This window comes from Zootermopsis nevadensis, unplaced genomic scaffold (assembly GCF_977971745.1).
Source record: "Zootermopsis nevadensis isolate Lab colony 2312 unplaced genomic scaffold, Znev_1.0 Znev_ptg000020l, whole genome shotgun sequence".
Taxonomy (NCBI): Eukaryota; Metazoa; Arthropoda; class Insecta; order Blattodea; family Termopsidae; genus Zootermopsis; species Zootermopsis nevadensis.
Genome location: NW_028259152.1, coordinates 2235627 through 2258777, shown reverse-complemented (window position 1 = coordinate 2258777; position 23151 = coordinate 2235627). Strand labels below are relative to the sequence as shown.

General features: G+C 34.9%; 3 protein-coding genes across 5 annotated transcripts; all 3 read right to left on the bottom strand.

Moving 5' to 3' along the window:
- Positions 1-941: 941 nt before the first annotated feature.
- LOC110840531 (uncharacterized) lies at positions 942-8164 on the bottom strand. The gene is made up of 6 exons (XM_022085626.2): positions 7833-8164; positions 6691-6825; positions 6114-6207; positions 3083-3168; positions 2670-2823; positions 942-2132 (listed from the first exon to the last, which is right to left on the bottom strand). The coding sequence occupies exons 2-6, from the start codon at positions 6793-6795 to the stop codon at positions 1936-1938; spliced, it is 636 nt and encodes a 211-aa protein (XP_021941318.1). The 5' UTR covers positions 6796-6825; positions 7833-8164; the 3' UTR covers positions 942-1935.
- A 1784-nt stretch (positions 8165-9948) lies between these two features.
- LOC110840532 (uncharacterized) lies at positions 9949-16228 on the bottom strand. Of its 2 annotated transcripts, none has more exons than XM_022085628.2 (6): positions 16150-16228; positions 15467-15580; positions 14781-15039; positions 14487-14572; positions 13433-13583; positions 9949-12925 (listed from the first exon to the last, which is right to left on the bottom strand). In XM_022085628.2, exons 2-6 carry the CDS (start codon positions 15566-15568, stop codon positions 12717-12719), a joined length of 807 nt encoding a protein of 268 aa, XP_021941320.1. In that variant the 5' UTR covers positions 15569-15580; positions 16150-16228; the 3' UTR covers positions 9949-12716. The 2 variants fall into 2 exon arrangements, with proteins under 2 accessions (XP_021941320.1, XP_021941319.1); XM_022085627.2 differs by having other exon boundaries at positions 15995-16225.
- Positions 16229-18183: 1955 nt separating this feature from the next.
- LOC110840534 (uncharacterized) lies at positions 18184-23022 on the bottom strand. Of its 2 annotated transcripts, XM_022085629.2 has the most exons (7): positions 22936-23022; positions 22579-22647; positions 22369-22486; positions 22096-22177; positions 21184-21269; positions 20152-20302; positions 18184-19699 (listed from the first exon to the last, which is right to left on the bottom strand). In XM_022085629.2, the coding sequence occupies exons 1-7, from the start codon at positions 22989-22991 to the stop codon at positions 19473-19475; spliced, it is 789 nt and encodes a 262-aa protein (XP_021941321.1). In that variant the 5' UTR covers positions 22992-23022; the 3' UTR covers positions 18184-19472. The 2 variants fall into 2 exon arrangements, with proteins under 2 accessions (XP_021941321.1, XP_087207891.1); XM_087351765.1 differs by lacking the exon at positions 22579-22647.
- Positions 23023-23151: the final 129 nt, after the last annotated feature.

Sequence of the window (23151 nt, the reverse complement as noted above, 5' to 3'; positions counted from 1 at the left end):
ATATCACCCGTTTCTTACAGAATAATAACAAAAAACATTCCAGATATGGACTAAGGTTTTCTCAGACCAGACAGAAAATATTACTGGTTCAATGTCGATTGCTTCAGATTACTACTGTTTTTCTCATTTGGTACCAAAGGAAGCAAGGTATTCAAATTTTTGGAACGTCGAGGAAACACGAGAATATTCTGTGTCTTACAATTGACCGCATTTGACTGGTAGTAAATGTAAACACCCTGTTCTTTGCAGGAAAATAAACTGCATTTGGAACTACATACCTTTGGCAAGTTTTTACAAGAAACACATACCTACTTATTGAAGTCTTGGTCCTTGGGCCCGCCACGTGAATGGAGACGTCACTGGTCCTTATTTAAATTGATTGAATCCAATCCACATCTTCTAAACGTGTTTCCCCAAGACTAATTTTAATATCTTCTATCTCTCCTAGGTCCTAAGTGATCTCATGAATCCCCACGGCCTTACAACAAATAACAGCGTTCGGCACACCCTAATTAATCAGACACACGACGACACGAAATATTGCCTTTCAAAAAGCGGGTACGAATCTATACATGGCTATAAATTTGTAAACCCATCTGCATATAAATCCTTTGCCTAAAAGAATTAAGACGTATGAAAATATGACATACGTTGAATGAAACTATCGATGATGAACTTACGTAAATGTATTTCGAATTTTAATTCCGAAAGTCAAGATATTATTTTTTTCTAACCATAATGTACGAATACACAATTTATATAAAAATTCGCGGCACGCCGGTTGACAACCAGTGACAAAGACCAATACCTAAATCTTTGCGGCAGTGACAACCTGAGATCTCGTCACGTGTTAACGTATTGTTAAGTCACTCTTGCTTTCCACATTTATTTTCTCCCCCTAGAATTGTTTTTAATATCCACAAGCGGAAAGCAAATTTTTGTATTAGTTTTACTTTATTAAAAAAGTGTCAGATAATATATGATTCTCATATACTTTAGTACACACCATCACAATCTATAATCCAATGTAACTAACTTATATATTCTAAGTCTATCAAACTACACAAGACGTCCACTGTTACATGTGATCATATGAGTACTGCAGTTAAGAAATTCATGCTATTTCTTCTGTGTACAGGAGTTACATAATACACATATTCTTAAAACAACATCTATTATTTATACACATCCTGATTAAAATTAATTAATCACTAACTGAAATACGGATCAACACATTCTATATCATAAGTTCTTTTGTGTGTAGTCATCAAGCTATCAGAATATATTGCTTTCCAAGCTGATTTAAAGTCTTGATGTAGTATATTCAGCAGCTGAGTGCATATAATGTTCGTATTATTGTTTTTATGCTTACTTAATATATTATATATTTGTACTACGATTCTATTAAGTGATACAGACATTTGAGTACAATGCAGCATCCAAATGGCAAAGGTAGTCTCTATTATTCCTAATAATTTACTTAGGAAGTTAGACCCACTGTAAAAATCGCTGTTTTTGAAATTTTCCAGTCTGAAACGACTTTTCATAACGGTGTCTCTCATTCGATTATTATTGCTTTCTACAAACTTTATCACGTTAACACGCTTTTCTAACCAAAGTGGGCAGATGTGGACTTCATTAGTTGGAGCAAAATATATAGCAGTGGAAAGCTTATCAAGAATAAAGTGCACAAGCTACAGAATATACAGAATGTCCCAAAAAGATGTACGCACACCAGCGAATTTGTCAGTCTGTTCCTCACTTCTGTCAACTGCCACGAAGCTAACGGCGGCCATTTTGAAAACTTTCGCTAGATTCACTAATTCACGAAATGGAATGCTGACTTGTAAAATGGTTTAGATTATTAAAATGTGTCTATTTAATTTATTGAAGGTATGTGTATATTTTTGGGACACTCTGTATTGCTACGAGAATTTACACGGCTTGTGGCTGCTTTTGCAGAATATCGTGCTCTATTTGTGTGTACGTCTTTCGCCCTTCTTCTGGGTTTATGATTGTTTCTTCTATAGCAACACGTTTATCATAATCGAGGTTTTCCGAAGCCATGCAGCCACTGTCTTCCAGTTGCCTATAAAACGTGTAGACCACAGCGAAACAATACGTCTGGAACGCTAAAAAAAATGAAAACACACTCTGCCTTAGCGCCGTGTACCAATGACAATAAAACTTTATACTCTTTGTCACTGATCCACGTCAATAAATTTTTAATAATATATCTGACTAATCTCTATACAGAGCGCCCCCATGTAACTCGGAACCCACATACCAGCCTTCGACGGCTGTGTAATGCTTCGTGACAAACTCATTTCCCGGTAGTTCGTTCGCTGTCGCTACGGCATGCAATTGTGGCGGGTTCCAAGTTAAGTGGGACACTGTATTTAAGCCAGTTGTTGGATACAAGAGCCTCGTACATCGATATTTACAACGTATAAAATGCTTCGTGAACAGCTAAACCTTATTACAGATTCAATGTTTATTAAAATCCATTACATGTTTCGACTTTAGTTGGTCATATTCAGGTGGTTCTCTTTAAGTGTTCGAAACTAATGGAAAACGAATAAATTATTATGAAATTTAAAGACTGTCCATAATTAATAAATACATTTCTGTAATGTGCCTTAGATGAGGAGATTTACTTCAGTGCTTACCCAAAATTAGTCCACCAATCACCATTATCATAATGCCAGATGCAACCTGATCGAATTTGAACAGGTCAATGGTTGCCATGACTAACAATATGGCGAATAAAACAACGAAAACGAAGTGAGTAAATACGCAGGGCAGCATAAGTATAGACTTCTCCTGTAAGTAGATTAAGATAATAATAATGTTTTAGATATAATTTTCACAAGCAAATGTATGTTTTGTCTTGGAGATAAGAATTAGATGGAAATAAGGAATTTCTTTACTGCAGGATGCGTGTTAATAGTGTACATTAGGGGACAGAGGAATTTGACGTATAAACAAGCACCTCGATGTCGGTAAATACTTTCATGCTTTTCAAACTTAAATGGAACAATGACAGCTTTTATACATAACAAATTCACAATGTACTACTTACTTTCCATGCTCCGTATATAAGAAGCCCGTTGATGAAAACATACATTGCGGAGGTGGTAACCTTGGAGGCGAGAATTTCCCTACTGTCTGTAATATAAACAAATTTCTTTGCAAATCTGCAGAACAAACTTAAGGACTTCTGACCGATGACATAAATGTGTGTGGTGTTTGAAAGAAATAGCGACAAATTGGTTCTACCAGACTACATGCCATGAACTGTCTAATGCCTGAGGTATATTTGAAATGCACTACGTTTTGGGGACAAATTTATTAGACTTGTATTTTGTTTTATGATTTATGGTGATGGTTTGAATCGAAGCAAAACCCCTTTTGAATAACTGGACTATTACACTATAATAATATAATCATTTAAAGATGGTTTTAATATGGTTTTATATATAACTTTTTATTTACGTTGCTAAGCATTTTCACATTTGCTAAGCATTTTCAGTCGGTCTACAGTACCTCTTTAGGCGTATCCCCTTCCCCTGTGGAGTCCTCCGACTTCTTGTCTTTAGCCCCTATCTCCGAATTGGACATTTGTAAAGCAATTCGTCGTCTGAGACCTTCCAAATCTGTCGGACTTGATGACATTCCTAGCTTTGTTATAAAGGGTTGTTCGGAAATCTTTGTTCCTGTTCTCAAGCACATCTTTAATCTAAGTTTAGCACAGAATGATTTCCCTATTTTATGGAAACAGGCAGCAGTAGTTCCTGTTTTTAAAAAAGGTAACTCTGCCACTGTTAGTAACTACCGACCCATTTCTATACTTAATACTTTTTCCAAATTATTTGAACTTGTTATTTATGATCATGTCTCACATTACATAAAGTCGAAATTAAATCCTTGTCAGCATGGTTTTACTAAATCTAAATCTACAGTTACTAATCTCGTAACCTATCTTGATTTTATTAATCCAATAGTTGGCTCCCAGGGTCAAGCTGATGCTGTTTATTTTGATCTTAGCAGTGCATTTGATCTTGTCCCTCACAATCTATTACTCAACAAGCTCAGTGCTTTTGGACTCTCTGATGGTTATGTACACTGGTTTCGTAGTTACTTAACCAACAGACAATCCCAGGTTCGCGTTTCTGGAACTCTTTCGTCTCCTTTTGTAGTCCTCTCTGGAGTTCCACAGGGATCTGTTTTGGGTCCTCTACTTTTCAACTTATTTAGTGACGACATATGCCAAGTAATTAATCATTCTAAATGCCTTCTTTTCGCTGATGATATCAAAATTTTTCGTGCCATTAAATCTCCCAACGACTGCAATCAACTTCAAACTGACATTGACTCGGTACAAGGTTGGTGCACTGCTAACTTCATGAAACTCAATATTAGTAAAACTACAGTAATTTCCTTCTCCAGGAAAACTACTACTTTGATCTTTGATTACAAACTTTTTCAGTCCTCCATAACACGTACCGATACCATTAAAGACCTGGGAATATTTATCGACTCCAAGCTCCGATTTCACAACCATGTTGACCACATATTTTCACATTGTATTAAGTTGCTGGGTCTTATTCGCACATTAACCTTTTCGTTCTCTTCACTCGATTGCCTGTATATGTTATATGTAACGTTAGTTAGATCCAAGCTCGAGTACGCCTCGGTCGCTTGGAATTCTATTACGACTACTGATTCCAACAAACTGGAACGTATCCAGCAGAAGTTTGCAGCCCTTTGCTACTATCATTTTCTCCCCCAAGTGCATTACAGCTACGCTGATGCGTTAGAGTTTTTAAAACTCCATACCCTGCGTAAGAGAAGGCATTGCAGTGATGCACTGTTCCTTGCACAGATTTACCGTGGCTTTAAATGCTGTCCTTCCCTTCTGGAAGCTGTCGGTCTCCGCATCCCTGCTCGGAATCTGAGAGATTTTTCTATGTTCAGTTTTAGCACTTTGTTCAAAAACAGTCCTTCTGCTAGATGCGCATCAGCTGCTAATGTCATCTGCAGGGATTTGGACATATTCGAGACGAAAATTGTCACACTTCTTTACATTTTATAATAGTATAAGTTACTTAATTGATTCATGATATTTTTACAAATATCCTAATGTAGTTAGTAGTAATTTTTGTGTATTCTTTCCGTATCAATGTATTTTATATATTGCTTGTTTTACCTTTTATGTTTTACTGTGTTTGTGAGTTTATCTCTGTGCTGTATCTGTAATTGGCCATCAGGCTGTTGATACAGCACACAAATAATAAAGAATTGAATTGAATTGAATTGAATTTGTTCTTTAATGAAAAAAGCTTATATCAGAGCCACCCTACGCCTATAATATTCGGTTATTATAAATTTACTAGTAGTCAATACCATTGAAATTGTACAGGGAATAATTTCTTTGGAAGCTTCATCTCTAACTCATTTATTTCATTCCTTGGTTCGTTTCGTATCTTTATCTACAGTAGAATTCTAAAAGATACCTAATGGCAGCACCACTTGGAAATTAAGATTCACTGTCATCTGCCATTTTCACTAATAACTTTGTCATACATAACACACACAGTTATAAAAAGTATCCTATTTTCTATAAGGATTTATTGAGCGTTTAAACTACGAAATATATAGAACACCCCAGGAAATAGACAATGTTTACCGTACTACTGCTTTATATGGAATCAACCATTGTTACTAATCTTTAGGTATAGTTAATCTGAATCTAACAAAATATAATTAGAGTTTTTAAAGTGACAGAAGATTGAACAATATTATAAGAGATCTGTGATAAAGGAAATGCATCTAAAAATTACAACGGCTTTAAAACTGACAGCTAAAGGACTACAGAAACTTGATAATAAACATAAAACATCAAGGAATAATTTATAACTTTCAGACACTAAAATGCATATTTTGGCTGATGTTTTCAGCAAGGCAGAAATGGCAGCTTTCAAATTACACTAAATGTTGCTTAATTTTCGAGATAATTAAAAACTAGGGTAAAACTTTGGTGAATTTATGTACTCAGGATGTCAAAATTGAGTAGAAGGAGAATTAAGTGTAAATAAATTTGACTATGTTACCTGGTGGAAGGAGAAACAAACTTTCTTCTTCTTCTTCTTCTGTGTAATACCACAAGCTGACAAAGGATTTGATGAAATATATCAGACCTGTTATCTGTAAAAAGTAAACAAGAATGAATATAAGGAACAGTAAGGGGGACATGCTCTCAGTCAGTCAGTAGATGGCAAGTCTTGATGAATGCGAGGTCTGAGACTTTCACGATCTTTTATAGCTCGATCTTTCGATTACTCGAACAGTACATTTGTATACCACTCGAGGCGTTGGTGGTTATCCTCATTGTTCGATGTTATATTGTCCTGTGTAGGATGAATCCTTGCGATTGGCCGATCCCGCGTACAGAGAATCACACTAAACATATAAAAGGATCAATAGTTTTAAGATATAAATTCTGGATTATATCAAACCAGAGGAACTGATACATAAAATGTAAAGGCGAATAGTGGGTCTTGCTACCCTCGCTATTAGCGTAAAGACGAATGAAATAAGACGTAAATGAAAGTATCAGAACATGTAACATTACTGAGACAGGCAGGCCTATGGCGTGTTCGGTAAAGATGGCATTGATGCGACACTTACCAGTAAAACTACTGCTACAGTCATAGTTCCCGTCTTCAGCTGGCAGGAGAAACAGCATAAATTAAACTGTTGCATACGTGGGATGCATTTTATTGCCAAAACCATTGTTGCGGGTATTACCCTCCGTCTAAACGCCTGCACAGAGAAAACCCCTGTATTAAATTCTACATTTGCATAGGTCTAATTAGCAACGAATTACGAAAATCATGTAAAATAAATATGGATAAAATGTCAAGGTATCACGTGGCCTCTAACCACTCGTTTAAAATTTTTGTTGTCGTATTTTTCAGTTAAGTTCAAAAATTTATTAAATTCTGTTTCATAAAAGTCAATTTTTCCAGTACACTTTAAGAATGATTAAGATAGTTTCAGAATTATACACTTTAATTGGGACAGCTAAACAATTTTAGTCGTAAGATAATTTTATACAATTTTAATATATATATATATATATTTTTTATAAAAGATTGTCCAGCGTATCTGAAGGACGAAGTGATACATTGCTCTAAAATGTTGGTATCCACTTACAAGACTACATCACAAACAAGAAAATTACTAATAAGGTTTTTAAAATGCAGCTAAAGTAGAGCATTTAAATTTAGATTTAAATATCGTTCTCTACAAATGTCGGTAGCAGCTACGAGCCAACCGAAAGTAGAGATATATATGTTTGCTAATACAAAATAATAAATTTAATAAAGAGAGATATCATACACGCAATAAAAACATTACAAGACAAAAAAATTATATTTCCCCCTACAAGTTTTATGTTAGCAATAAGCAAATGTCAAGACAGATAATTTGTTCGAAATCCCAAATAAATTTTTGAAGGAGAAGAAGAAAAAAGAAACCACAAACACGCGAGCGCTAAGTTAATAAAAATCACATTTACTCCTTTAATCATCGAACATAATCAATAGGCTTAACTATTTATTAAGGTTTCGTCAAAATAAATCTGATTGTGCAATTCGTACGTCAAGAATAACAATACCACATATTAAGCAGAACAGATAAATACATATACACATTATAAAATCAGGTTCATATATTGATCCAACACGATATCATCGGAAATATATACATGCGTGGAATCTCTCTGACATAAATGCAAGAAATTTAACAAACTCTAGTTGTATAATTACCAACTATGGAGTTAAACTTTACAGCTTAAGTTTGTTCATCACCCGGATTTTCAACAGGACCTTCTTCGCAGCGCCCACTTCTGCCGACCTTAATGAAGCCACCACACGAACTGAGTGAGTCTCTGTCCGGATCTGCGCAAGATACTGTATGGCCAGCCACAATGATCTTATGCCACTTTTACGTAAATCAAATGTAACTCTTTGCTAGGTGTTTGGACCAGTGACTGTGACTTAAGAAATTCCACTCAGAAGGGTTCTTGTTGAGAAAGCTAACAGTGGCTTAGCTTTTTAGGAAATTCTCCTTTATAGAACGCCAATGTTTACTATAGTGTTTAAAACAGCACACAACTGAACAATATTAATTCAATCCACATTCTTATACCTCTAACATTTTGGTCTAATTCACCAGTCCATATCTAGGTCTCTAGGCCTTCCACGTTACAAAAACTAGGTACCAATTTTTATTCGAGCTCGTATGCGTCTTGTGAGATTAAGTAATGAGTAAATGTTAATACGAAGATTTCTGTCTTCTGGGTTGTTGCGCCGTGTAGTCTGGTAGATGTTTACGAACGTTTCGGAGGTCATACTGACTCCGTCATCAGGGCGATTAAAAGTTGGTAAACTTCTACCAGACTTTACGGCGTCACAACACAGAAGACAGCCATTTTCGGACCCGTCGTGAAAATATCAAAACTATTCAAAATCAGTTAATATTAACTTATTTAAAATAATAATTGATGAGTTCATATTGCGATAAGAGTATTTAGTATTCTCTGTAGGAATGTTACAGATGATACTGGTAATAGAACTTTTCAAAACAGAAATGGACCGACACTGCTTCTTGTGTGTTGCACGAACAAACATCTCTCAGACAGAAATCAATGCGCACTCTGCTTTCAAAGGCGCCAGACTTTGTGTCACCGGCGATGAAGCCTCTAGTGCCAGGTTATCGTCTGGGTTTTGAAAGTCTTGTACTGACTGCTTTTTTCTGGTTTTGCGGATTAATTAAAGAAGTCGTATCCACTGGTTTTGGCATTTAATGTCGAGTACGGTGAGATGGAATATTCCGATACGGTTCATAGAGTAACTGAGAAAATAGCGAAAAACTTGGAACCGTCTATATACTGCCTTAACTTACTGTATATGACCTATAATGCTGGTCTTATGTTAATATATATATTATAAAGAAATATATTAAAATTCTAAATAACTTTAATAAGATATATTTATGTCCCAGTTTTCCGTCCAGGGGAATTTAGATGTAAGAATAGATCACATGCCTTTAATGTATATAGGTTTGAAGGAAATTTGTGAAAATTATATTTCACAGTCTTTATTAATCAGATTTTTACACAACACATTAGCTGAGAGAAATTCAGAAGTTAAATTGTTCCATCTTATATTTTAAAGAACAGTAGTAACTATATGTATATATCACCATTTTTAACATCAATTAAGTCATCAATAAAACGCACGAATTTTGTATACATTTTGTGCCTGTCCGAAGAACTTGTCAGTAGTAAGGAGTGTTTGATCTATATAGTATATTTAATTTAATTTTAATTCGTAAAACTGCACAATGTCTCATAGTCTCTTCATGTTGATGGCTATCATATTAACTGACAAAAGTCTGCAGTCACTGGGCTTACAGAAAAATATGACACTCCCTGAAGCCACTGTTTTCATGAAAACAACATAACCTGAGGCTGTAAGGTTAGCTGGTAGGTTATGGTTGATACGTTAAAAGGATAACAAATGACGAATAAAGTGGAATTTGAGAGAAAACGACCATACCTTACGATGGACTTTCCTGTTATTGATATTTTGACTATTATCAAGCATTTTAATAAATAAAATGGAGTGAAATTCGTTAAAAATTTAAAAGTTATTTGTCACTCACAGAAATGGTACGTGGCATTCGAGAACAATCCGAAAGGAGACGGTTCTGGTAGCGATGTCCTCTGCAGTTATTAAAACAGATATTTTCTTTACGTCCTTACGCACAATTAGAAAAGACGTTATTATCAATAAGCGTAACGAATATAATTGAGGCATTGCGATAAGGATTTCCGCGTCCTTAACATTAGATCTGGTAAGGTAAATATGTTCATATATCTAACACTGACTCCAGGTTTTCTTTATTGTAATTATCACATGTAATACACATAATATTTAGCTTTACCTGGCCACAGAATGGTGCCAGAATGAATATACACTTCTACTGATCTAACATCGTGAAGAAGGATGGAATAAATTCCATACGCATTAGCCACACTCCATTACAAGAAAGATATAAGGAACTGCATTATTTATATCAGAAAGTGTATACTCCATTAATTTGTATAATTATAATATCTACCTAATATGCCTAATATAATGAATGCGTATTAAGTTCTTTATTACTAAGAAGTCTCTTAGCATAATTTAATTGTAATTTGAACCAACGTAGGTTCACAAAGATTTAGGTGACGACACAAAAATTACTTACATGTGAGTTCATGTTACAGAACATTAAATTACAGAGAACACTACACTAATACAGCACACACTGGTTTTGACTCATGAGAACACATTTTTAAATTACATTTTACAAAACATTTCTAAAGTCTAGCAACTATAACGACAGAGATCACATCTTCGGTGCATATAAATAAAAGTCTGTCTTTAACCGTCCCTTATCATAAAAAATCTTTGTTTCACGCGATACCTCGACAAAAATTTGACTGTGAATCCCCCAATCGTTACGAAGCAACATTTCTCACTTTTCTCTGCTAAAAGCTGATATAAAATCATCTATGTAAAATATATCATTTAACACTTTTCTAAATGAAAAAATACTAAGTTGTTTTGAATAAATTACATTTTTAGTATACAAGAATGTTTCTATTTTTAAAAAGTTAAATGTAGTCTTAACATTTTTTGGTTATGTGTCATTATACTTATTTTACATCTATAACAATAACGTAGATATTTGTTTATAAATACAAAATAAATATCGCTTTAGGAATTTTAAAATAATGGAGTAAACTTTCCTTCAATCGATGTTCAATTTTTTCTGCTGAGAAATATTTTGAGGATAGAAGACACATCCTTATGAATAATTAAGAAGGAAAATCAATTAAAAATTAAAGAGGAGTGTAATCGTTGTTTATCAATTACCTGCTGATCTCGTACACTACATACGTTCCCCGTAAGTTGTTCATACCGTCAGAAATTAAATTTTTATTGTGTGTATGCTAGTACATTCACCTAATACGACATGAGCTACTTCACAAGAAAATGAGTCATTTTTCTATAAGACCGGTTTTCCATAAAGTAGCTATAGTTTAGAGCAATCTAAAAACTGTCAATCCAACAGAAATAATTCACGACTGTCACAGGCAACACAAAGAAATTTTTATTAGTAAGAGCTAAATATTGAATTGCTCTAATTAAGTGTCTAACGTATGCTTCGCAGAATAAGCCATTTTCTGAAAAAGAGAATTCTGTGTATTTTGGGCAACTATTTGCCTGAACTTCTCATTTCAAGACTAAACAATATTAAACTTTAGCTGAAAAATGTTTTGACTCTATTTCCTTAAGAATTAATTGGTAATTATCATCTCTGTTTTTATATTTAAACATTTTCATAAACGCAATGCAAGATAATACACATGCATTTGCAGATTTAAAGTCTATGGTTTATGCATCTCTATTTATACCTGCATCGAAGTTATCCCTATGACTAAACTCTTAGAGATAACAAGCTAAATTTATTTTGATGGTGGAAAGAGTACACACTGATACATTCGTTCCATACGCGACATTCAAACCCGTGACCTGCCGACACATAAAGCCCCACGGTTGGCTTCTTCACTGAGGACATATGAAATACGTTTATTATACTTTATAAAGAAAACTCCTAGAATGGCCTTCGACAAAAACACACAATAATATGACAAATAACAGTACACCATATTAATATATTGTTTCCACAATCGTAGTGTTGTGGGGTAGAAAAGTGGTTATTAAAACTTATTAAATGCAATTAATAACTGCGAATATTTTGAACAGAAGTGCAGAATACATTATGATAATACGAGAATCCTCAGAAGAAATTATTATAAATATTTTTCTTTTTGTAGAATTATTTATGCACATAAGTCTATGTTCCTTATGCAGTATTAAGTTCATGTAAGTTTAATTATCTTTTTAATGAACCTATAAGGTCGAAAGAAGATAATATCTTATAAGATACAAAGAACCCGAGATAACTGCAAATTGCTCGAGAATCCACAAACATGTATATCAATTTTCGTATATTCAAAATATACGTGACAAAAAATGAGCACGGTTCTACTAACAAAGCAAAACGTTTAGAAATGTAAAAATCAAATTGCATTACACTTTATAGAAATATTTATACACTTTTATTCTTTTAGCGATAGAGACATGTTCCTCTTTTATAAATTTAAAGAAAGAGTGATGTGTGTATTTTGCAAAACAGTAATCCTGATTTAAGTAGAAAATACAAATTAATACAAATTCAATTCTCTCACCACCAGACTAATAAATAACTTTTGTACAAAACAGATTTTTTTGAATTTGAAGACTCACACTTTCGTATAAGTGCTTAATAGGATTGTTTGAAAATTCATTCTCTAAAGTGCTTCATATTTTTCCTGTCTCAATGTAATAGAGAAATTCGGAATTTCGACAGAAGGAAAAGCTCAATCAGTTTTAGTTTATATCAGTAAGACTGTGTTCTGAGACCCAGAAGGGCACCTGGCAGAGATTAGTTGAAAATAACAGGAAAAATGTTCAGTAGTCCTATTATTTTACAACGTGGAGATAATCGCTGAGCAATGCATTTAATGCACTAGTCGCATTTTCATTACACATATTTTAAACAGCGTATGGCTGCTTCTGTTGGATATTGTATTCTATTGTTTCATAAGCTTTCTGAATTTCTTCTGGATTTATAATTTCTTCTTCCTCCGGCTCGGACTTCATATAAGTTAAATTTTCAAGTTGCGTATCCCTCTGAGCTACACCCCCCTCTGTAAGCTCTCTGTAGTAGGTATAAACAGCAGCCCACAGATAGGCCAACAACACTGCAAGAAAATCAGAATGATTCAAGATTAAAGTATTATTTATGTTTCAGCATTTTAATTTCCATATTATTTTCACCTGCTTACATCGAACTGACTTTCAATTCCAATGTACTCTAAATGATTCACTTTTACTACAGTAGCACACAAATTATATTGATCTTAGAAGAGACTTCAATGACCGGTCAAAAATCAAACACATCGAGGGCATTATGCCATAAGGCGACATCAACAAAATTGCTGATTTACAGAATACTAAATTATGACATAATCTGTTTAGGTAAATGTGCATTATCGGCTTTTATTCGTCCAAACGTAGCTGTCTATCTTTGTCTACAGTAGCGTCAGAATTACGTCTTTCATGTCTGATATATATCACAGTATTTTATGTTGACAGACCAAATATCTCAGATTATGAAAATATGGCATGATGCTTCGACATGAACATTTATTAAAAGACAGTGGTAATACAGAAATAAAAATATCAAACCGTTGGACAAGTTTACTTACGTGTAATTGGTACGCCAAATAACAGACTCAAAAATCCCTCGTATGGAGATTTATAGATCATTATAACGCCACCCACGACGACACTTATGGCAAGGATAACGATGCCACAGAATCCTACTAACACGTACGGCAATATGAACAGAGATTTCTCCTAAAACATGAAATTGAATTGAATTAATCATAGCTAAAGTATGTTTTCGATTGCAGTCAATATAAATGCATTTGTGCTAGTACACATAATAAAACTTCATAACAACCACGCCAAATTACCGTCAAGTTTTCATTTTGTAGACTTATTAAAAAGATATCTCGTTTTATACAACATTATACAAACACCACTTACACAAGAATAACTCTTGAAAAATTTACTTGTGTTACTTGGAATAAAAATGACGTATCTACAAGAAACAAACACACATGCCAAACATAAGTCTACGTACGTCTTGAACTGTGAATCGTTGGAGTGGTTTAAACGTCACATTCGAAATTCAAACTAAATTTAAATGTAAATAAAAATGAAAGGCAATTCTGTTACACTTTTAAGGAAAATAATTACAAGCCGGTTAGGCATATCTTGTTTATCTTCGATCATGTTTCTGAATGTGTTTGGTTTAAGACTAAGTTCTTGATTTTAATCATTCACCTGTATCACCGAACTGAACTCTCATATTATTATAATCATAGAAATCGAGTCATAGGTCAATCTTAGTCTTTGAATAATTAATGAGCAATTAATCGGAAGAAATTGCCCTGGAATTTTCTTAAATTTTACAATAACCGCTCCTTTCCCAAACTCTATTTAAAATTTCACTAAGATGTTTATGGGGTACTTTTTAAACATGCACAAATATTATTTTCAAACACTAAAAATGACCAATTAAGGTCGACACACGTAGTGGATCTTAATACAATCTTAACTTTTATAAAAAAAATTGTTGTTTACACAGACTTTTAACCTAATAACGGACGTCTACAATACGCCATCAGATATTTTAGTAAGTATTCAGAGGATAAAATGAACACATTACGTTCGGACAAACGCTGTTGTACCCACCGTCCATGCGCCAAACAGAAGACTTCCATAAACCAGCACGAGCAAAAGACCACAGAACAATCTTCCAGCCAGAGCTTCTCGGCTTACTGTAACAAATTATACAATCATATCACCTCTAAGTCTTATTATTATGACAGAGGTAGGTGAACACTAACATTGAAACATAATCACTGGTTTCTTTTGGAGATTTCACACCAAAGAAACACAGCCATCTTTAGCCTAACAGTTGTTTAACCGTTTATTTCAGGATTGATAAGGGAGTTAGCCAACTCAGCTCGTGACGTAATGAGTTACCTGTTAAAAATGCATAAGCTGATTTGTCGTTATGATCACTAACAACTCCCTTGTCTTCTTTATTGCTTCCTTCATCAAGGGATCTCTTGTCTTGACTAACAACACTGCGATTTCCTCCAAACTGGTTGTTGTCATCTGAATTTATTGCATCAAGTTCTGCTACTTCAATAATTTCTTCTTTCACAATTGCGTAAGCAATATCTTCTCTATAATAATACAATCGACACGCAGCGTCCATAACTTGAATTGTCATCACCATCTGAATACCAACATTAAAGTTTTCAAAGAAATACCTATTCTCATAACTGTAATTACATTCTCCCTACATAATTTTTATTATTTTACTAATTATTAATTTATCATTAACATCTAATTCTATTTTGACATTTCCATATATTCATTTATTCTTAAAAAAATTGCTAAATTAGTTACTCTCTTATGAGCTACATCTTTATTACTGTTACGCCATTTAATATTACTAAATCTTTAACATTTTTTTGTTCCGAACATTTTAATAATATTATATTTATGATATCATCAGTCCTGACCTCTTAAACAAATAACATTAAACCTAAACTACATATGTTCCATTCACAGAGCCCAGTAGGACCTACTTGCAATCAATGGTTTGTCCCGGCTTTCCAAACAACGCGACCTTAATTAATTACTTCATTCATTCGACTCACCAATCCCATCCATGCAATGAGCAATGTCGCAGTTCGCAACGAGCATGTACAGCAGCGTAGGTTAACGTGGTTCACTACCGGAACCCATTTTATTGTTAACATTTCGCGTTGCACCTGTCAAAAAATCACAATAAAACACTACAAGTTCGTCTGCGGGTCTCACATAACACACATACAATATTTGGGTGTTACGATGATATGACATTAGACGCTCTAGCGTGAGCGAGTAACACGCGTGTCCTTGTTGAGTTTTTCCTACCAGCGTACTTTCTTCTCATTTTTATGAGAACGATTGTAACAGATATTAAGATATCACAGTTACATTATCTCAATAATATTAAAAGTAACAAAGCTATCAGGACACTGTTTCGGAAGTTGGCTCTACTCGTATCTTAAAACAATGGACAAGGTCCGATATTTTTGGTATAAACAATGAACGACAGTGACTTAAGTTAATAAAATTTAACACAGATTTGTTAAAAGTAGAATAATCTAAAGGTGAGGCTTTAGAAATAAAACTTGAATTACTGATCGTAAGAAGAATAAATTTGCCCTGCTATATATATTTATCAGAAGAATACAATATTTAAGTGTCCAGTGATTCAGGATACACAGCTCTAAAACATTCAAATTCAGTAAATGTATGAGCTTATTCAGAATTTAATAACAAAGCAATATTTCACTTCTCTCAGTGAGTTGATACGACCCTGAGTCGTAACACTGTGTCAGAGTGGAGCTGTCTCCCGACCTTGACGAAGTCAAAACACAGACTGAGCCTCTCTGGATCTGCGCAAGATGCTGTACAGTTAGGTCCTGCGCCATAATATTAGCAATAGTTTGCAGCAGAGACAAATTAAGTTAAGGAGTAGTTGCAGGTTATATTTTAAATAACACTGATTAGGTCTGACCAGATATTTTAGGACTCCTTTTATCTTGATTTTTTATCAAATTTAGTCATGACCGGGATGTTCTTTTGTTAAATCTTATGTGGTACCGCCTGATTCGACTTCTAATGGTTAAGTGAAGTGTTTTCTTCGCGGTACGGTCTGGATTCGTAAATATTATGAAGACGAGCTTCGGCTTCAAAGGGTTAACCAGCTGATTTTCGTAATGGTGAGGTGTAGTGTTTTCTTCGCGGTACGGACTGAATTCATAAATAATATTCAGACGATCTTCGGCTTCAAAGGGTTAATCTAAATTACTGCTACTTTACATTCCTTCGTTGTTTACATTAGTTATATACAACACCCCTTTGGCTTCTTACCTGATTTTTGACACTAAGCAGATGTTCTGCAGGGAGTAATTGAATTGAATTAATGACTGTGGATATATTCAGATAACGAATAGGCTACAACCTAATTTTAACCTTAACTGCAATACTTATACAGTTTTTAAAAACTTCCTGTTGATCCCGAGTAGTGAACGGGCTGATATTCATTCCAGAACTTGGCGCCATGTAGGCGCCATTAGAAGCTGTCTGCAGTTGAGTCAGATCAATAATTTGGCTCCATCTTGATGACGATCTGAAGCCGAGGACTTTTAACTGGACTGGTAACTTCGTTAGTTACTGTGTGTTCATATTACGAAACTATCACTTGTAACGTACATCGATGTTTGGGTCACACTGAGATGTCGAAAATAACTCTGTTCAGATTTGAAAAAACTTCTGAATAGGAAATATGTCAGGCCAGCTTTTAACTACACCTATACAGACTTAACTTTTGACTTCTTTGAAATTAGTTTTGTTTTATTTAGTCTACCTAATTTCATGGATATGTTGGATGGTTATCATTATTAAAGGACTTTGTGTCTTGCCTGATAATATTTCTGAATTTGTATGTTGTTATAGCTGTTGTCATGGTAATGCTGTTAAGGGATTTATGGCCTATGTTTTTCTATTGTAGCTTGAATTACGTATCACGGAACAGAAAACTAAACACTGATTTCGCTCAGCTGCCATATTGTAATTGTACCTAAAAAAAGAAAAGATCTTCGCCATATAAAATGAAGGACCTACATATGTTTGAAGATCTCTTATCGCACAAAATTACAGGATTTCACGAAGAAATTGACGCATTTACCTAGTTATGTTTCCATCTCAGAAAACTGTAAAGCCGTCTTATTTATGTTTGTAAATTTAGCACAGAAATATTGTGGTCACTAGTGTTCCAATGTTGATACGAAGTTTCAGATGAGTCGGAACAAATTTTTGGACCTCCATATAGGTCTCTTAAGAGCTATCTTTGACGAAATAATATTCATTTAGATTTTCAAAAAATGTCCCGCCTTTTATAGGACACATGTTCATTACTTTGCTCACAAAATGTCTCCAACGGAAACTATTCTCAGTCCGATAAATCCAGAACATTCCCTTCCCATAACTTTGGTTAATTAATTTCGTATCATATATTGTATTATTTTGCATTGTCTCTATTCCATATTGTGTAAAATTTGATGGGTTGTAGCACCACGTCGTCTGGCAGAAGTTTACCAACGTTTCAGAGGACCTTGCTGCCTCCATTACCAGGTGATGAGTGAGGAGTAAACGGTACTACTTCCCGGCAGAGAGCCATCATCTTTATCAGGGTTGTCCAAATTTTTCCTCACTCAGGCCAGAATAGTTTCCCTGTTGGACCCAAGGGTCTTACTGTCATTATTTTTGCATTGTCGTCATCTTTAATAATACTTATTCAGAAATGACAAATTACCATTGCACATGCTGACATATATAAGTTTTATTTAAATGTGCACAAACTACTACAGAGTTGTATATTATTTTAAATTCGCTCCTACAACAGCTTGTATCTCTCACAATTTTTACCTTGAAAACTTACACAAATTATTTGAACTCCGCTACTTTAACAGCTTGTATCTAATATAATAACAATTTGTACCGGTAGAACGTATATCTTATGCTTTAAAGTCAATGACTTTAGTGAGAGCACTGAGCAGAATGTTCTTTTACCAGTGACGGAATATCAACTTCAAAATAAATGGGTTTGTACTAATTAGTAACAAATTAACAAATACTTTCGCGGGCTGCCAGTTGGACCACGCTGAGATATATCATATTGTGTTTCCACCTATGCGAAATGGTATCCTGCCTTCAGATATTCTAATTAAAACTATGTTTACACAGTTTTAGTTAGTATCATGTGACTACTCCTTTTTGCTTAATTTTTCCAAAATATAGTTTAGAGGAATATTTTTTTAATAATATCACCACTACTTTTATACAAGTTGCAGTGTAAGAAAATATAGGCTGAATCAGTAGCATCAAGGGAGTGCTTATATGTTGGCTGCCATAGGTAATCCACAATTCTTCGTGATGCTAGTGGTTCAAAATATATTAAATAAAATTGTTGGTGTTGTTGGATATTGCCTGAAGTAACAAAACATCTGTTATGTCATAAGGATCAACATTCTGGACAACAGGAAACAACACAAAGGCTGTACAATTATTTTCACAACTGTTTGGGATTCCGATATAAGGTCTGCGAAAAAACACACATCTTTGAGGGGCGATAGAAAGATTAATTACCCAAGAAAGATTTTAATGACGACGGAACAAACAAGTGAGCGTTAAGTGTTAAAGATGAATCTTGAGCGCTTTTTATATACTGATCCACTTTTTCAAATCTCTATATAAGTATATTTCAATTTAACCTATTTGTTTGAAACTATTAATTATGTTCACAGATCGAAATATCACGAGTTTATCTTTCGATAATACAGAGAAACAGGAAAGCCTAAGAAAACATTTCAGGCATACAAACTAGTGGAGACTTTCTTGAGAAGATGACAGTTGTTCAGATACACCTAGGCCGTGGATTAGGTCCCACGGGCACTGGGATGACATTGTCAAAGGCTTCTTACTCTCTGCCTACTTCGTGTTCTGGCCTGGCTTCCGCCATTACAAGCCAGTCCAACTACAGAACCGCCATTTTGTGAAGAGTCTTTAGTGGAATAAGAGGAGCCTGTTGGAGGACGTGCGCATGCGTAATCCTCATCCCTGTGCGTGGTTATTTTCGTTGTCCATCATAGTCAATGCGTACATTGTGAACACGGCGGTCAGAGCTGAGTAGTCTTCCTCGAACTCTTCTGTTGTGTAGAACGTGCCGCGATCCCCGCTTTCTGAAGTAACTATAGACAATTTCCCGCAGGTGCAATGGCGTTTCTCCACAAACTGGCGGTAACAATTATACTGGACCATCCACAGGTACATTATGAGCCCTGCAAGACAAGTAAATTGTACTATTGAATCAAAATAATAATAAACAAAGTTATAACATTTTTTAAAATGAATCTTAAACAGATTAAATATGACAGAACAAAATAATGGATTATTAATAACTGTCTCCTCTTAAATAAGTTATACATATTTACGGTATTAACTGGAAAACTATATTTACCTCTTGGAGAATAAATTTACTGGTTTAAATATGTCGGGTATAAAGCGGTAAAAATTAAAAACTTTTCGGAGGAAACTGATTGGATTCTGTGTGGAGGAAAACTAGAAAAACATTTCCCGCTACCTCAGCGCTGATAAAGGAGACAACATGTTTCTCCGAAACGTCGGTAATTTTTACTGCTTGTACAAGTTGCGATATCGAAAAAAATGCTACAGCGACTAGTGATTTATTTATTTGTAATGGGCGGCTGTCAAGGAACGCTATTCGTCTTACCGATGAAGAGGGTACAGGTCAAGACTATCACCGTTCCGCAACCCACACTGTAACCCGATGAGTTGAGAGTTATCTGCATATGCATTAATGCAAGTGCGATTATGAGCAGCAAATCTACGACCAAGTGGGGCAACATCAGAACTGGAACTTCCTGCAGCAAGGACACACGGGAATGAAAGGCAATTAATTAAGATAAAGGAAACATTCTTCTTTCTTGCGTTCAGAACTTAATTAATTGTGTAAGATTTGAGTTTTTCACAGCGGTGAGTATGAAGATTTCTGTCTTCTGGGTTGTTGCGATAATCGCCCTGATGAAGGAGGCAGTATGACCTCTGAAACGTTGGTAAACATCGACCAGACTACAAGGCGGAACAACCCAGAAGACAGAATTCTTCATACTCAATCGCCCTGATGACGGAGGCAGTATGACCTCTGAAACGTTGGTAAACATCGACCAGACTACACAGCGCAATAACCCAGAAGACAGAAATCTTCATACTAAGAATCGCCCTGATGACGGAGGCAGTATGACCTCCGAAACGTTGGTAAACATATACCATACATAAACGGCGCAACAACCCAGAAATATTAATTAATTGTTATTGTATTTTCTACTTCAAAAACTTCTGAGACAATTTTACCAAATTGTCCTAAGATAAAAGAGCGTATGATAATAAAATAGAAAATGTTTCTTAAGGCGATAAAGATGTCGATGTTACTTTTACGTAAACTCAATGGTAGATGCCAACGCAACACACTCCATCTTTAGAGAATAATTGTTACTCTACGAAGGAAACAACACTTTACAAAAAGTGTAATTAGAAGATGGTTGTTTTCTTAGATTCATCTCCATGTAGTCTGGTAGAAGTTTACTGATTTTTAAGTGGTACGTGCTGCCTCAATTATCAGGGCCCTCATCGTCAAACCAGACTGCACAGCGCTATAACTCAGAAGACAGCTATCCTCCTCTTAAGTATCAGTAGTGGTAGAAGCCTAACGGTGGTGGCAATGTTAGAAATACTGCATACTTACAAAATGAACCCCCAGTAGCATAAGCGAACTCAGCATTGAAATCGCCGTGTGTATTATTAATTCGAAGGTCACGAATTCCTTCCATTCTGAAAGTAATCAAAATTGGGTTTATGTCTTGGTTCATCTCTGTACTGTTATCTGTATACTAAATATCAGCAGTAAATAATGACGTGGGGTTATATTAGTGGGCAAAAAATGTATCTGTCTCTATATGAGGGAGAGAAAGTAACAGGAGACTGAAGTATCAATGCGAAGCTTCGTAATTTGTAAGTTAGTCATCGCCAGACATTACTTGCGTGATCAAATGAAAAGGATATGATAGAGAAGGAATATAGCACACAAGGGAGAGATAAGGAGTAAATACATTTGTCAGAAACATGAAGGAAAGAGACCACTTGGAAAACCTAGGCTTAGACGGGACACTGCATTTAAAGTATCTCTAAGAGAAAGAGAGGAACTGGATATGAAATGGATTTGCATGACTCAGGGTAGGAATCAGAGTGTGGCTCTTGTGAGGGCGATTGTATGATGAGCCTTCGGGTTATATGACAGGCCAGTAATTTCATGACTATCTGAAAGACTTTATTTCTTAATGAGGACACTTCTTGAAGTAGTTCGTAATAAAAATGCTAACCAATATTTACTTAAAAATTATGCAGCAAGGAGAAAGGGGATTTCAACTAAACATATTTGTTTTAAACTTTTAAAGAGAATAATATGACGTTAGATATTTAAAGCATGTCGTTAGTTAGAAAGCATATAGAATGGGTATCATATTTAGTTGTGACATCTCCTTTCATTATCTTAATAAGAACAACCGGTTTAAGTATGCACTAACGTGTAGCAGTATGTTGGTAAGTAAGTGAAACCACAGCGAAATCATATAGTTAAGTAAAAAGAAATATAAATTACCTTCTGCTAGCTTTAGAAATTCAGACTTTTGCATCTGTGTCAAATATGTTGTATCCGATGTCGAAAGACACAAGCTGATAATCTGGAAGAAAGGTTGATGGTGTGACTTTCAGCCTGATTTTGTATCGGAAATGTTTACAAATTGCATCGTAAAGAGCCCGTTATTGTTAGTACATAGTCTTAACGAAAATTATTATGTGTTGATACATTTTGGACACATTGCATTTACCAACCAACATATGTGGTAATTTGAATGACACTATAAAAACTTACCAGTACGATCCATCCTATGACCTTTGTACTCGTCTTCAGCGAAACTTTGCAGCAGTAGCAACAGTTGACCTCATGTACGACGGGAACACAGTGGGAAGTCAATGGTATTTTCGTCTCCCTGGAGAATATTATAAGGGAATAAAAACCGTTACAGGGGTGGCAAAATAAGTACCTACAGTGTTTTGCTGACTAATCACCCTTAAAACCTACCTGGTTTGTTCGACAAGGTTCTTGTTGTTATGATTCCCGACTGCCTTTAGGTCCATATTTACTATGTTACTGTCGAAAACGAGTGTTATATGAAATAAAACAGACAAATGAAGGAAGAATGTGCAGTAAAGAATGAACGAGAAGATAAAATAAATTAGCAACAATTGTATCTTATGTTACGAATACTTTAAGACTTATAAGTGTATTTTAGATATAGCTGAAACTGAGCCACGAATTTACAAATAATCACAGTTTGTTTATACATTAATAACAAAAATTGCACTGGAATGATCTAATCCAATTTATTACTACAATACACATATTTTTCACAGAATGAACTTGTGTGCACCAATCTACCTTCCTTCCATTGGAAAACACTTTTTAACTTCATCTGGATACTCAGAAATACCCATGACACGCCTTCTTGTATGTTATAATGGCGTCGGTCTGTGGACCAATTCATCGATCGGAATCTGCTTTGCGCATGCTCGTTCTGAATGACTATAAAGAAGAACGACTGCATATTTGTACCATAATGTGATCTAGGGCCCATACTGTTTCGTGGTTTACCTT